This window comes from Chelonia mydas, chromosome 6, assembly GCF_015237465.2.
Source record: "Chelonia mydas isolate rCheMyd1 chromosome 6, rCheMyd1.pri.v2, whole genome shotgun sequence".
NCBI classification, from domain to species: Eukaryota; Metazoa; Chordata; order Testudines; family Cheloniidae; genus Chelonia; species Chelonia mydas.
The window spans coordinates 17,525,920-17,542,248 of record NC_051246.2 but is presented as its reverse complement, the minus strand read 5'-3'; the positions used below and the strand labels follow the sequence as shown (position 1 = coordinate 17,542,248).

At 47.7% G+C, this 16,329-nt stretch overlaps 1 protein-coding gene across 1 annotated transcript; it reads right to left on the bottom strand.

Annotated features, from left to right (window-relative positions):
- Positions 1–12,323: 12,323 nt before the first annotated feature.
- Positions 12,324–16,095, bottom strand: LOC102935579 (olfactory receptor 10V1). Its single transcript, XM_037898909.2, has 2 exons — positions 16,015–16,095; positions 12,324–14,325 (listed from the first exon to the last, which is right to left on the bottom strand). The coding sequence occupies exons 1-2, from the start codon at positions 16,093–16,095 to the stop codon at positions 13,360–13,362; spliced, it is 1,047 nt and encodes a 348-aa protein (XP_037754837.1). The 3' UTR covers positions 12,324–13,359.
- Positions 16,096–16,329: the final 234 nt, after the last annotated feature.

Here is a 16,329-nt window from a genome sequence, read left to right as displayed (position 1 = left end):
TCTTTCCCTTCCGGCATCCCAGTTCTGAAGAGCTCCCGCTAGCTCAGAAGCTGTTATATACTTCCCAGGATCATTAGGGTCCTGAGGTGGTGATGATGATGAAACCACTCCAGTACCTCTCACCTCAGGCAGCAGAAAGGGGCTAAATTGGTCAGAGTGCAGACTAAGCTTTTCCTTCAGTCTGTAATGGGGCAAAACTCCCATGGTCCATCTATGGGGGAGGAAAGGACTGAAGAAGAATGGACAAGGCAGGCAGCTTTGCTCACCTGGAATGGCAACACTGTGCCCCCTTGGCAGCTCAGCAATGCTGGGCAGGGAGAGAATGGGGTTAATACCCGTCAGGACTGTGAATACCCTTCAGGGTTTGATTCATGCAGCAGGCCACAAGCACTAATTTCTGCAGAGTATCAGCACCTGGGCTGGCTCTGAGCCTGGCCTTGCAGTGTCCCTTAGCAGTTGGTTATAAAGAGCTTTAACTCTTCGCCCTCACCCTGCTCTCCTAACCCCACAGGGACTGACACTCCACCCTCATACTGCCCCTGCACTGCACTTCTAACACCCCCCCACACACACACACAAACACCCTGCCCTCCTAACCTGCTCAGGGTCTGACCTCCCCACCACACTGCCCTTCTAACCCCCTCCGGGACTGAAACCTCCCCCTCGCTCACACACACACACACACTGCCCTCCTAACCTCCTCAAGGACCGATGTCCCCCACCCACAGCCCTCCTAACCCACTCAAGGACTGATCTCCCCCTGCCACACACACTGCCCTCCTAACCCCCTAAGGGTATGACTGTGATGTTACACCCCATATTCATCATAGAAATATGGTTATGATATGAATATGGCATAACTAAGATAATTTTATGCAAGATGGCTCATGTAAGGTATCATTGGAAAAGTTATAATTTACTGAACGCGATTATCCAATTTGTATGCATGTATCATTTCTGTATCTAAAGTTATTCAATATTTCTATGTAACAATTACATCTGTGTGTATACTTGGGCAATGCCCACCAGGCAGTAAGAAATCATCCTTACTGGGCCATTAGAAAAAGACAATGAGTCTTTGAAGATGTGGATTTCCCATCTGCCTGGAGTTCCTTCCTGTGGACATTATAAACCTGGTTTCATAGTTGCTTTGACACTGTACGGTCAGGTGATAAGATGACCTGATACAAAATACCATCTTGGACACTGCTAGTACTTTTCCTCTGTAGGGGTTGGGGATCAAACAAAGGTTTCCCGCCTTAGGTAAATCCTTTTAAGGCTGGGGAGGGGGTTAATCTGGACTCTCCTCCACTGCCTATCCAAAAGAAAGACTGCTGAAAGTTCCTGAACAGAAAAAGGAACTAAACTGAGGGGAAAGGCAGGGGTGAGTCTAGACTGAGACCAGGGTCTAGTTGGTGAGAAGAACTAACTGGAACTCTAAGCTACAGAAACTCAGCAACTTGCCTAAAATGACATTTAGGGTGAGAAATTATTTCTTGAAACCAGTCTCTTTAAGATATTAAGCTTAGTATGCACGTTTTGTTTTATTTGCTTGGTAATCTGCTTTGTTCTGCTTGCTACCCCTTATAATCACTTAAAATCTGTCTTTTGTAGTTAATAAACTTATTTCTTGTTTATAACATAACCCAGTTTGTGCAATTCATAATTGAGGGGGTGGGCGCAAGAAGCTGTGCATACCTCTCTTCACATTGAGGGAGAGGGCGAATTTTTATGAGCTTGCGGTGTGCAGATCTTTCTACATGCAAGACAATATACCTTTGGGTCTACACTCCAAGGGAGGTGGGCACCTGAGTGCTGGGGCAAGTCCCTTAAACTAAGTCTTCCCAGAGCTGATCTCAGTGTCTGTGTCCTTCTGCAGCTGGGTGTGGCCCTGCCTGTGTGTGTGCTAGAGGAGGCTTAAGAGCCTGGCTCAGCAAGACAGGGTAAAGGGGACCCAGGCTGGCGGAACAGGTGGGCTCAGTGATATCCCAGTACATCAGGAGGCACCTTAAAGGGTGGCAACCCGTCACACTGACCTCTCTCTCTCTCTCTCTCTCACACACACACACACACACTGCCCTCCTAATCCCCTCAGAGTCTGACCTCCCCCCCTCAACCCCTCCCACACACTGACCTCCTAACCCCTCTGGGACTGACCTCCCCCCCACACACACTGCCTTCCCAGTCCATTCAAGGACTTCTTTTCTCCAATCCTCCCAGTGCCCTCACTGCCTGAAGTCCCTCCCTGTTCTACTTCTCTTAGCATCTGACTTCCCTTGTGCTTTGGGGACAGCAGCATGGCAAAGATCATTGTAGGCCCTACATAAACAAATGAACTATTTTTCTCCTTCATGATCATTCTGTTTTGTTTTTAACAGGCGTGGGGAGTGTGGTTGATCAGATACTGCACCAGGATACTTCCCCCTTACAGATTGCATCCCAACCTTTGATTTATTTTAAAATTTTCACAAAGTACCTTACAAATTTTGCCACTTTCCTGGCCTAACCCCCTCTCTCCTTATTCCTCTCAACATAATATTTAGTATTTATATAGCCCCTATTCAGGATCAAAATGTATACAGATAGTCACATTAGTGAGTATGGGCATCTTGTCCATTTCTACAGCTAGTGTAGGAATTTCCCTATTGTGTATTTCTCCAGTCTGGTCCTAAAAATCTCCAGCCTTTCCTGTAGGAGACAATTCCACAGGCACTGGGAGGAAACATTACCTGGTGTCGAGCTGAACGTTTCCTTTCACTTTATGCCATCCCATTCCAGCAATTCCCCTGTCCCCTGGGCATTGACACTTTTATTGTACTGGTCATTATGTCCCCCCCACCCGCCCACAACAGATGTTCTTTAGGGCAGGCGAACAAAATCCTGTTTGGTTTAGTGAAGTGTCAAAACCACTCTAACAGACAGTTATGCAGCTGCTATTACTATAATAGCAATGAAGAGCTGGCAGACGGTCAAAGGTGTCGTCATGGATTGGTTCACATGTGTTTCAAATGCTTCATCTCTGCTAAGATCCCAGTGTCCCAAGCAACATCTCCTTGTGCTTCTCTCTAGTGCACCACTGCCCAGCACCCCGACTGGACTCCCTGCTCTCTCAGTAATGACTTTATCTTCCTGAAACACAAACAGAAATTGGTGAGAAAAGCTTGCAGGCCTTGAGATTTATTAGGGACCCTGATTTTTCTGTTGGGCAATTACCTTGTCTGATGACTGGTAGCCTTTGGGGCCTTGGTAAACTAGACAGGACTCCTTTGGGACACAGAACACACACACATAAATTAACAATATTTTCAGGTGCCTACAAGTGAGAGTTTAGGAAATTACAGGTGAGAGAGAGGAACTCAGAAGTTTCACTAAAGACAAAGTTTGAATTGACATCCAACTAAATCTATTGGAAAGACCTGGAAGGTCTCTAAATTTCTGTAAGAGGAACTGGAACAGTTCTCAGGGCTGATGTGATCAAGAACCAAAACATCCGATCTCACACCCATTCTGAACTTTCATGGGGATGGGACTTGGGATACAGAATCCAAAGAAGGATCCAGATCTGAAATTCATAAATCATCTCCATCTATATAAGGGCTGGAAAAAACCCGCAGATGAGAACAGCAGGGATTCATCCACTTGAGCCCCTATGGTCCATGCTTCTTACCAACACACAGAAACTTTTATTATCCTGTTGCTGTCCTTCTCTGTGCAGTTTTAGAACTACAACACTCTCACTTGGGGTCTCCTGTCCCAAACTTGTACTGTGTTTGCACAACTGCCAACCCTTTAAAATGTGAGGGATTTTGAGATCCAAATCCAAATTTTTTTGGCTTATGCACAGCTTCAGAAATTTTATGCATTTTATTTTAAACTGTATGCATCCGATGAAGTGAGCTGTAGCTCACGAAAGCTTATGCTCAAATAAATTGGTTAGTCTCTAAGGTGCCACAAGTACTCCTTTTCTTTTTGAGAAATTTTACAGACTTTCCTCACAGTTTCTCTTTTGTCTTCTACTTTGTTAAATGTCATTTCTGTCACTCAGATACCTTTTATGACAGCAGTGGATCCAGTTAATTTGTTGTATTCTTCAGGAAATGATCAAATTATCTAAATTTTGGTTAGCACCAAATTGACCTTTGACTTGAGAGCTTTGATTTTTCCAAAGCCCCTCCGGATACCTCCTTCAATACTGAATACTCTGATCTGAAGGCAGCCACATTTAGGTACCAAATTGGACCAGTTTGTGGCAGTTCCATAGGTCAGCAGTTCCCAAACTGTGGGTCGCAACCTCAAATGAGGTTGTGCCATCAGCAGTGGCGTGGTCAGGTCGTGGTGATCCCTAGTGTGCAGAAGATGCCGTTTTGCTCCGTACAGCATGACCTCACATGTATGGTGCATATAAGGTCACGATGCAAGGATGATGCCATTTTGCGATGCACCCTCCTGGGTTCCTGGAAGGAAACAATTCATTAAAATGGGGTTGTGCTGGGAAATAAATTGAGAATCGCTGCCATAAAAGAATCGCTGCCATCCTTGCTTCAGATTCTAAACTTTTATTTTAGAGAACTAGATTAGATAGATGTGATGAGCTATTTTGAAAATAGGGAGCCAGCTGTGAATGCTGAGCCCTTCTGAAAATTCTGGGCATACGCACAAAGGGAGGAGATGAGGCTTGACAGGCAATTCTTAATTCTAGCAATTCCTAACTTTTGAATACATAACTTTGCAACGTTAATAACGTTCTTTTAATATATCATCTATTTCTCTCTCTATATATATATTAATTCAGTTAGCACTTCTCGGGGGACTGGTGGTCCTGGGGCATTGCAAGTGGGCTAGAGAGCCTTTCACCAGCAGACCAGAAGTGTTTGGGAACTGCAGAATGAAAATGGCAAATAATCAGAGGGTGCAAGTAAGTTATTACAGCCTCTCTGCCCAAGATCTACCAGCTCTGCAGTAGGGCACTCCAATGTGGATCTAGCCTTTGGAAAGATACAGAGAAGGATGGACCAAACGACTAGTGAGTAGAGCAGTGGCTCCCAGGTCATATGAGGTGACCACTTCAGGGGGACAAGTGCTATGATAAAACCACAGGCATCTATGAGACAGGAATCCACCCAATGTGAGTCTGTTGAGATGCCAGTGATCCAGCAGCCAGTCCTTCCCCTCCTGGCCATTCCCAAGACAGTAGCATGGGACAGACCTGTGACCAGGGCACCCATTACTCACACAGAAGGTAATGGGCTGGAGCACCCACATCCCTGCCCAATAGGGGAGCTGCTGCCGGACACCTGGTGTTATGGGCTGGGAGGCAAAGCCCTGGCAATTCTCTGAGCCCTCTTCCCCAGGCGGGGCAGCAGCCCAGATGCTGGGGCTTTTCACAGGGAGCAGGAGCCCTGGGGGCCCATGGGGCTGCAGAGGACCTTCCCCTGAGCTCTTGGAGCTCACCCTGCCCTGAACTGGGGGCCCAGGCTTGGCATGTCCCAGTGCCTCCTTCCATGGCTGCAGCCCCACAAACTTGTCTGCAGCTGGTTCTGCCCTGTGTCACCTACGCACCATGTTGAGCTGTGCCCATGTGGCATTCTGTGCCCCACTTTCTTCTCCACCCCGGGACAGTCATTCTACTGGAGACGAGTCCTCTCCCTGGGCCCCCTCCTTAGGAAAATTCTGGTTGCACCCTTGATTCCCACACAGTGCAGGATTCTTCTCTACAATATATTAAGCAGGGGTTGGTCTGATAATGCTAACAATGCGGGCTTTCAGCCTTTCCTGTAGGAGACTATTCCATAGGCTAAGTCCTAGGTGTTTGATTTCAGTGGAAGTTCAGAATCTATATATATTTAAGGATCTGGGCCTAAGAACCTGTCAGGAAACATCATGTGGGAAGCTGAACTTTTGCTTTCACTCTCTCCCATCCCATTCCAGCAATTCTGCTTCCTCCATGGCATTTACACCTTTCCAGTGCTTGTGAATGGTCATCAAGCCCCTGTCCCCAGTGGTTGTTTTTTAGGCAGACAAAAGTCATCAGTTTGGTTTAGTCAGGCATCAAATCCAGCTTGAAAGACAGCCGTACAGCTGCTATCATTACAATAGCACAGAAGGGCTGGTAGACGAGTGTCTAACTCACCCCCGGTCATAATGGGTTGACTCACCAGGGTTTCAAAGGCTTCATCTCTGCTAAGATCCCAAGTGTCCCCAGCAGCATCACCATGTTCTTATGGTGTATTGCAGCCGCAACAGGACATCCTGCAATCTCTGTTATTCCATAATCTTCCTGAAACACAAACAGAAACTGGTGATATAACTTCTGGAACTTGCAGGCCAGGAGCTTTGTTTGGAAACCGGAACTTTTACAATCAGCCAATTCCCCAGTCTGATGATTGGTAGCCTTGGGGCCTTGTTAAAATAATCAGGGCTCTTAGGGGGTTCAGAAAACACACACCAAATTAACATAATTCCCAGATGGCTACAAGTGACACTCTAAGACATGACTGCTCAGGCTTCCCAGAGGGGAACTCATATGGCCAGAGCTGGAGATGGGACAATGGACAATGTGGGACAGGGCTCTGAGGTGGCACGGACTAGCATCTCTCTCAGGTGCTCAGCTGGCTGGTTCTTACTTATATGCTCAGGATCTAGCTGATCATCAGATGTGGGGTCAGCAAGGAATTTCCCCCCAGGTCAGATTGGCAGTGACCATGGGGCAGGTTTTGCCTTCCTCTGCAGCTGTGTGTCACTTGCCAGGATTATCTAGGTCTATCTCACTTACTCATTTCCCTGCCATTGCAGGGGCCTCGGACACTGGTGCACTTGGGTCCCTCCTATTCTCTGCCTGTGGCATGCAACAGTCTAGTCTCCCGGGGGGCTGTAATGCTTTGGTCTCATTTTGGTTGGTGAGTTTAGTGTGGGGGTGACTAGGTGACATTGGTGGCCTGTGATATACAGGAGGGCAGACTCGATGATCTAGCGGTCCCATCTATCCTTACACGAGGACTAACTTTCACAACAAAGTTAAACTTATATCATATTATATATGTCCCCAGTGGAGACACAATTGGTTCTATAAGTCCCATTGAGTTGGGACAGTTCTCAAGGATGATCTAATAAAAAGTGACTGGCCACAACCAGAATGCCAGATCCATGTCTCCCCAGCAAACATGATGGGGAAGGGCTCAGAACTCAGAATCCAAGGAATGATTCAGATATGTTCGCAAATGCCCCCTACCTGTATTTGTACAACCTTGCTGTATCATCCTCACTGTGAATGCAGAGCCACATTGTTTTCACTTGTGGCCCCCACCAAAAAATCCCACCTTCTATTGTGTTTGTCCCACTGCTAACACATTTAATGGCAGAGGCTTTAAGACCCAAAGCCAAATCATATGGAGATAGACATGAGCCACAAAGTCACACCTCCCCCACCTCACCCCTGAGACATGGCTGCTATGGAGCTCTTTTACCCCTTCCAGCTAGAACTACAGCGATTTTTATAAACCTTCCCCACATCTTCCTTTGTTAAACTTCATCTCTCTCTGGGGGCACAAGGTGGGTGAGGTAATATCTTTTATTGGATCAACTTCTGGTTGAGAAAGAGACAAGCTTTCAAGCCACACAGAGCTCTGCTTCAGGTCACCTGAAGGTGTTACCTCACCCAGCTTGTCTCATATCCTGGGACCAACACGACTACAACAGTGCATCCGTCTCTCTCTGTCACTCTGATAACAGGAAACATGGCTGACCGGGCACAACAGTTTGGTGTACTTTTTATGAAGGAATGATATACCTCATGTTTTGGTGGCTACCCTACTGATCCTTGATATGAGAGTTTTCAATTCTCCAATCGCCTTCCTCCCTGGATCCTTGCCTAAATATCAAGTAGCCTTCTGGAAGGAAGATCTCATTCAGGTTGATGAGGTGGTGTCTTTCCTTTGGTGCTGCTGTCTGTGAAGAAAACCTTCAGATGTGAACTGAATGCATGGCTGTCATCTGTCCTGATTTTTGTGGGACAGTCCCTAAATTGAAAAGGCTGGTGTGCCTCCCTCGTTGTAGTATAGAAGTACTGCTAATGAGAGAGCTTGATCCTTTCCCTATCCTTTGGCACAGGGCATATGACTGGGTTGCAGTCTATGAGCTCAAATCTCACCCTTTCCATTGAGTAGCATTAATGTTTGAGTACTTCATAGCCCTTGGTACTCCTGTCCTAAGAAGCAGGCAAGAATCACCCACCCATCTTTCATTATCCTATGTAACAGTTTCTGTTCCTGTGTCTTTTGTAATGTACTATTTATTGATTATTTAAAAAAAAAACAGAGAGAGTGTAACCGGGGGAAATAAATCACGGAGGAAGATAGAGAAACAATGACAGGAAGGGAAAACCAAAAATGCCCCCTGTCATCCTGTATATTAGCACCGCCTCAGCTGAGCCACTGGGTCTAAGACAAAACCAGAAAAGGAATGAAGAAGAATATTATCTAATATTAACATGGGAGACCAGCAGTTACCAATCCCAGGAGCCCCAGCCCCAGGAGTGAGTCTGCTATACCTTCGCTACCATTCCTGTTTGAGAACAAGGAGAGGGAGCCAGTCTCAGGGCTGCCGGCTGGTTACAGTAAACCAGGATCCTGCTGGTGCCTGGGTGTAACTGCTCCCCCTCTGTGTCCATCCCCACAAGATAGGAATGGATACAGCCCCCAGCTACAGAGCATTTGCTCTTTAGGATATGTCTACACTGCAAGTGAAGGTGTGACAGTAGCACAGGTGGGCACACCCATGCTAGCGTTAATCTAGCTAGCACAGGTTACACTGGCAGTGTAGACATGGTGGCACAGTCTTCCACATGGGCTAACAACCTGAGTACAAGCCCACCAGGGACCATGGGTACATACACATGTTGCTAGCCTGTTCTGAAGCCCAGGCCACAGTGTCTACTCCGTGGTTGTTGCCCACGCTACCTAAATTAAAGCTCCAGATGCAGCAGCTCCTGCTTTTAGCTCTTCACACCATCACCACCATAATCCCCTCAGTGTCCCTCATAATACCCACCACACAATGCCCTCAGGGTCTCCCCTGGCTCCTTCATGCCATCCCCCTATAACCCCGTGTGAAGGGGTTCATTCACCGTGATGGATGCCTCTACCTGGCCACTCTGGGGATCAGTTCTTTACAGGTCTGGTGCCCTCTTCCATGGTCTATTCAAGCTGCCGACCTCTCTCTCTCTCTCTCTCTCTCTCTCTCTCTCTCTCTCTCTCTCTCTCTCTCTCTCTCTCTCTCTCTCTCTCTCTCTCTCTCTCTCTTCACGAGTCTGGGTGCTCCCTTGTCATGACTCTGCCCTCTGGCCAGGTCACTGTGTCCTCCCCTTCCAAGGTCACAGAGTCTCTCCAGACCAGCCATCCAGTTGGTGTCCCCAAAACTCCTGGGCCACTTCCTAGTGGCTGGTAGGAGAGCCCAGACGCACCCTCTCCACTGGGTTCCAGCCCAGGGACCATATGACAAGCAGCCACAGTCTTCACAGTCCTACCCCTGGCTGCTGTTTCCCTGGGCTTCTTCCTACCGAGCCCTCTCAGGCTTCCTTTCCCCCCAGTTCTTCTCAAGTTGTGAAGTTGACCCTTCTTCTAGGGCTACAACTCTGGGGCTATTCTCCTCCTGGCTCTTCACCTCCCCTCCTCTCTGCTCCAAGGAAGTGACTGCAGATTCTCTCCCTGCAGCTCCATTCTGCTGAAAACTTCCTGGTTTATAATTCAGCCTACTCTGGCCCAGCTGAGTCTCTTGTTCAGTTAAAACTGGCTTGCACTCCAGATGCAGCCAGGTACCCTAACTGACCCCTCAGGCCCACATTAACCCTTACAGAGTCTGTGTGAGATACGCACCCAATCCCACTGCCTTAGGGCCTTCCTTCCCTGCATCCTTCCTTCACATTCTTTCCCCTTTCCCCACACAAGCTGCCTCATGGTTTTCCTGCCTCCCCCATGTTGTCCTGTCAGCCAATGCAGGGTTTCCATTTTCCTAAACACGAGACAGAGTTCAAGAGCAGAACTAGGTCGGAGTAGCACAAGGCAATGTGAGGGGCACTGCGTAAGCCTGAGGGGTGGGATCTATGGATCGGAATAGAACAGAGAGGGTTCAGTGGGTCTTCTCTAGCTGGCTGAGAAGGATGGAGGGCTGAGTGAGGTCATAATGACTGCCGCCATGACAAGGCAGGGGCTGAGTGAGGTCATAATGACTCCCAGCGTGGAGGGGAGGCAGCTGTGTGAGGAGGAAGGGGCTGAGTAAAAGGAAAGAGGCAGCATGGAAGGGATGAGGGAGAAGCTGTGTTTGGCTGGGAAGACTTTGTGAGTAGGGGAAGTGTCAGCCTAGTGTGTGGACATATCAGGGAACAGGAATAGACCACAGCTGCCCTGAGCGTAAAGGGACTCCAAAGAACCTAGCTGCCCAAAGGAGCTCATCCTAGGCAGACGCTCCTCCAGCCCACCACAGCTTTAGTAGTGGAGGTGGGAGGGGAAAGCTGTACGCTTCCAGAGTACTGGGGCCACCAGGGAGCTCAGACTGGAGATTGAGACTGAGGTCAGGACAACAAGGAGACAAGGAAAGGAGCCCTGAGACTCCCTGACACAGAGGGAAAAGATACTCTGTGCCCTCATGTGTTTGGCCTCCCCTGAACTAGAAGATGAAAGCAAAGCAGCGTTCAAGAAACACATGGACCTGGTTCACTCCAAGGGGGCAGATGGCACCACAATGGTGAGCACTGTTTGCGCTACGCTAGTTAGTAAGAAAGGCCTCCAAGGTGTGGAAAGACCTGCCATTAGGGACTTAGTTCAATCCCATGCCCAGACAGGCAAAGGCAGAGTTGAAAGGATGTCAGTGCCACCATACCAACATGCAGTGATCAAGCCTGTTCTTTATCTGAATGTGAGCTGTACATTTCTTTCAGCACGTCAATAGTAAAGAGCCAGCACAAGGGGCAGGACACGTATCAACCTCCTAAGACTTGCTGAGATATCTGAGGGCTGAACCCACTTTTCTTTTGGGTGCTCTGCTTCCTCTTGACTATAAGATAGTAGGTCCAATATCCGGACGAGGGAGCGTCTGATAATTGTTGCAGGGTTGGTTATTAATTGACGTTTGTTACTCTTGTCCAGGCCTTTTCCTTTCACCCCTTGTATCCACCTAGACCGCCTCTCCTCACCAATGTAGCATGCTGTCATAAATATACACAGGGCAGCTGTACTGAATTGCCTTACCTGTAAGGGGTTAATCAGTTCAATTAACCTAGTTGGCACCTGACCAGATAGACCAATGGGGAAAGAAGATACTTTCAAATCGGGGAGAAGGGGAGGAAGAGGTTTTGTTTGTGCTCTCTTTGTTTGTTCCCTCTATGGACAGGAGAGAGGGACCAGGCAGGAAAAACATCTCCTGAAAACATACCTGAAATGAGCATTTAAGATTACAAAAATTGTAAGTAAGGCAAGGAAATGTGTCAGATTATCTTTTGTTTTAGCTTGTGAATTTTCCCTATGCTAAGAGTTAATTTCATTCTTGTTTTGTAACTGGAAAGCAGAGTTAGAGGGGAATCCTCTGTGTTTTAAATCTTTTTATTTACCCTGTAAAGTTACCTTCCATCCTGATTTTGCAGGTGTGATTCTTTTACTTTCTTTTTAAATACAATTCTTCTTTTAAGAACCTGTGTCCTAAAAACCAGGGGGTGTCCTAAAAACCAAGGGGTTTTCAGTGTCCTAAAAACCAAGGGGTTTGGTCTGTACTCACATTGAAACCAATTGGTTGGTATATTATTCTCAAGCCTCCCCAGGAAAGGGGGTGAAGGGGCTTGGGGAATATTTTGGGGAAACTGGGACTCCAAGTGACACTTTTTCCTGAATTTGTGTCTAAATCACTTGATGGTGGCAGCAATACCATCCAAGGACAAGGAAAGGATTTGTGCCTTAGGGAAGTTTTAACCAAAGCTGGTAGAAATAAGCTTAGGGGGTCTTTCATGCAGGTCCCCACATCTGTATCCCAGAGTTCAGAGTGGGGAGGGAACCCTGACACATGCTTTTGGAAGAAGTGCTGGCTCCCTCCTCCAATCATAACTCCTTCAGTGTATCAACCCTGTAATTGTCCAAGTGGGCATAGGGATCTGCAGACTCATTGATTCATTGCACCTCCTTAAACCAAAGTATTGTTTATTTTGGAGTAGGAACAAAGCAGTTTGTGAAAAAATGAGTTTAAAACAGCAAACAGTGTATATGCATGTCTATCTTACACAAAAGGATTTCCACCCCCTGATGGTTACCTAGACAGGTATAATTTCTTCAGACCCCCAAAGGGCTGCCTGCATCTTAGTCTGATGTCCCTCAACTTGAGAGAGAGTTCTTAGTCTTTTTTAAGTTGCTATAGTCCTTTTGATTTCCAGTACAAACGGGCCTTTTTCCATCACAGCATTGTCTCTTAACAACTCTCAAGTGTTTGCAGAGAAGTGGCTTATCTTGAGCCATCCTGTTTCTCTCCTGCTTGTTTTTCCTTATAGTCTCCTATTAAACTGAACTGGTATATTCATGCAGCAAACATCCCAATGACCAGATCAACATACAGTATCCATAAATCATTACAGAGCAGCTCTAATTCCAGCACAGTGACCATCTCTTGGGCTCCCCCAAGACTCCATCTCCTGCGCATCTGGAGAGGGTAGCTACTTACTACATTCTATACAGAGAAACTCCGTGCAGACAAACAACGTTAAAAGACTCCTTTTAAGGTTCCGTGTCAGTTACTCGAAAATGAGGACATGCTAGAATTAAGATTGCCTGCAGCAGCAGTTTTACCGTGTCCTTTCTGTCACTCTATGTACTGGAAACACTGTCAAGGTCTGGGAGCATTCTCAGTGATCAGTTGGAAGGTTCAGAAAAATAGGAGCAAGTATCTAAGAAGTCCTTCTGTGCACGCATACATGGTGATTTTTCTGCTGCTCGTAACTCGGTCACATCTGAACAGAATTTTGTGAAAAAAGCAAAACACAAATATCTGCCTGCCAAATTTCAGGTTTCTAGTTAAAAGCCGTAAGCTACTAGAACTATTGAAAAAATGTAGGGAAAAATAAATACTGACAAAACTACCCTATTTCCACTAGCCTGAGGATGTCTAATCAGGATTTTTAAGATTTCCTTGGCATTAGCATGCAACCGACATGATGTTTCATGGCACCGTCATAATCTCACATTCCAACACCATGGGGCTTCTTGTACCACTACAACTTGGGTCCAGAGTGAAACTGGTTCCCTAGAGCTGGAATCCGATATGGCCCGTTCCCAAGCAGCTTGAGCCATCCAGTCCTACATTGTTACTCTGTTTGAGGGCCCAAAAGCGTCACTTTCTCTGGGACAGCACTTTCCTTCTCAGCACTCTGCTCAGAGCATCCTTCAACTCCTTGTTCCTCATACTGTAGATCAGGGGGTTCAGTACAGGGGTCACAAAGGTGTAGATCACAGACACCACCTGACCTTGCTCCGGGGAGTAGCTGGAGTTGGGCTGTAGGTATATGAAGCTGCAGCAGCCGTACTGCAGGAGGACGACTGTCAGGTGGGAGGAGCAGGTGGAGAAGGTGTGGCACCGGCCGGCTGCAGAATGGATTTGCAGAATGGCGGCCATAATGAAGACGTAGGAGAGGCAGATCAGTAGGAAGGGGATGGTAAGGACTGTGACACTTACAATGAAGAGGGCAGCCTGGTGGACATGTGTGTTGGTGCAGGCCAGCCTCAGGACAGCAGGGATGTCACAGAAGAAGTGATTGATTTCCTTGGTGGTGCAGAACGGCAGGTGGAAGATCAAGATGGTCAGCTGCAGGGATAACAAGAAGCCCAGCACCAGTGAGCCAGCTACGAGACAGGCACAGACTTTCCAGTTCATTAGGAGGGTGTAGCGCAGCGGGTGGCAGATTGCCACATATCGGTCGTAAGCCATGACAGCCAACAGAATGCAGTCAGCACCTCCCACAAAGACAAAGAAGAACATCTGAGTGCCACAGCCAGCGAGGGAGATGGTGGCCTTCCTCCCTGACACAAGGTTGACCAGGGCCAGTGGGGCAATGACAGAGGAGTAGCAGATCTCCAGCACTGCCAGATTGGCCAGGAAGAAGTACATGGGGGTGTGGAGGGAGCGGTCAGTGCAGACAGTGAGCGCAACGGCGGCGTTCCCACAGAGGCTGAGCAGGTACATGAGCAGGAAGGCCAGGAAAATAAGCAGCTGAATCTCAGGGAGGGTCGAGAGAAGATGGAAGTGAAATTGTATCAGCCCTGTTTGGTTTTCATCCCCCCTGGAACCAAGACACGGGACCTGTGAGAGAAGAGGAGAGAAGAGCAGACCCTGTCAGCAGTCATCAAGGTCAGAACAAGAGGAGACAGGATCACAGTGCAATCAGGACAGTCAGAGGCAATAACAGGAAATACTTTCTAACCCTAAGAGAAGCTCCGGGAACAGTGCATGTTGCCGAGGTAACTGAAGGAATTATCTTCCCTCTGGACGTTCAAGGCTGATACTAAGCACCCATCTATCCAGGATGGTAATGGAGTTCCTGTCCATAATGCCACCCTCTGGCAGAATGCATTGGAATTTCTGATAGGAAAGACAGCTGTGAGCCCTGCTCCCTTCTTACCCTTATGGTGACTGATTTGTCTTGATTTTCAAACCAAACTACAGGTTTGATGCTGCATGGATAACGCTGGATCTGCCAATGGTATTTTCTTGTGATGCTTTCTCTGACTCTGACCTGAAGGTGGCCATAAAAAAACATTGCAGTAGCCGCAGGGTGGCAAAAGCCTTGGAAAGAGTGTCTCCCTCCAAACCAAAAAGCAACAGGACGGAAAGAAGAAAGCAGTGTACAGTTCAATGGCAAGGCACAAGAGAGCCCAAGCCCCAAAACAACCCTCTATCTCCCCTCTGTCCTTCCTTGTTTTTATACTTCCACCATCACCCTGCTATCTGAGCAACTAAAAATTGAGTCCAGCCCAAGTGAAGCCAGTTAACTGTTCGGTGTTAAGATAAAACTTCTGTCATGGATCCACAGCTATGCCCCAGCTACTAAACAGTTCCTCAGAGGACCCCCAATGGGGCTCACTTTTCCTCAAGAGCTGGCCACGCAGCCTCAGCACCTCCAAGACAGAGCCTCTGGACTCCAGCCCTCCTGCCTCATGCTGTGAGCTTTGACCAGTGAGTCCAACTGAACCAGACACCTGGTCAGAGACATGTGCCCTCTCCAGGACTCTGGGCTTCCCAGCCAGTGTCTGCAGTGACACCAGGCAGCCTTTTCCAACCAGAGCAGGGTTCATTAGCCTGCTGGCACAAGGCATGGGGAAGTCCTTAGGGTAGCCCAGAGAAATAGAGGCTATAATATAGTCCATTCTGGCCGAGCCAGTGCAACCAGCCAGCCAAGCTGCTGTGGATCCACATCTGGCTTGGGCTCCCTGTCTCTGTCAGTCCAAGATGAGAGTTCCATGTCTCTGCAAAGTGCAGCCCTTACTCCAGCCACCTGATACTTGCTCCTTTTGTTCTTGAGCTGGGGCAAGGGGGAGGAGACAGTGCTTCCCTGATGAGAGTTGGGGGGAAATTGCCTCCCTCTTGGTTGCTGGTGGCTAGGTGTGAATGTCCTGGCCATTGGGGTTCCCATTGTCTTTTTGAATTCTCCACTGATATGGATTGGTTTTAGCCAGTCTCTTAACAGGCCATTCCTTCCACCCCAGACAGCTACATGACACAAACACCTCCTGCCTCTTTCTCGGCTCCAAGAGCAGCTTTAACCCTTTTGCACCCACTGGGTCATGATGCAAAGTACAGAGGGAAACTGAGGCATGCCTGAGATACTTAAAATATTACAAAAAATTCCCACTTTGTCACAATTTCCCTGAAGCACCGGTGTGAACAGTGCTTTGTTGGCAGGAGCGTCCTCCTGCCGACAGCGCTAACGCCACTTATTGCGGGTGGAAGTTGTCGGCAGGGGAGCCGACAAACAGTGGCTACACTGCGCACCTTATAGCGGCATGGCTGTAGCGACACAGCCATGTAGACATAGCCTAAGTAGTCATGGGCTGAGAGGTAAAATTCTCTCATAGCTCAGAAAGCTGCTAAAAAGAAAACAAAGCGTAGGAATAAACAGTCAGTTTTCATCATGGCTAAGGCTTCCACACTAGGGCTGCTACTGTTCAATATGTTTATTATGGATTTGCACAAGGAGGCAAGCAGTGAGGTGGCACTGGATGTAGATGACATAGAATTAGTTAAGATCAGAGGAGACTGTGAGGAACTCCAGAAAGGCTGGACAAAGCTAAGCAATTAGCAACAGTA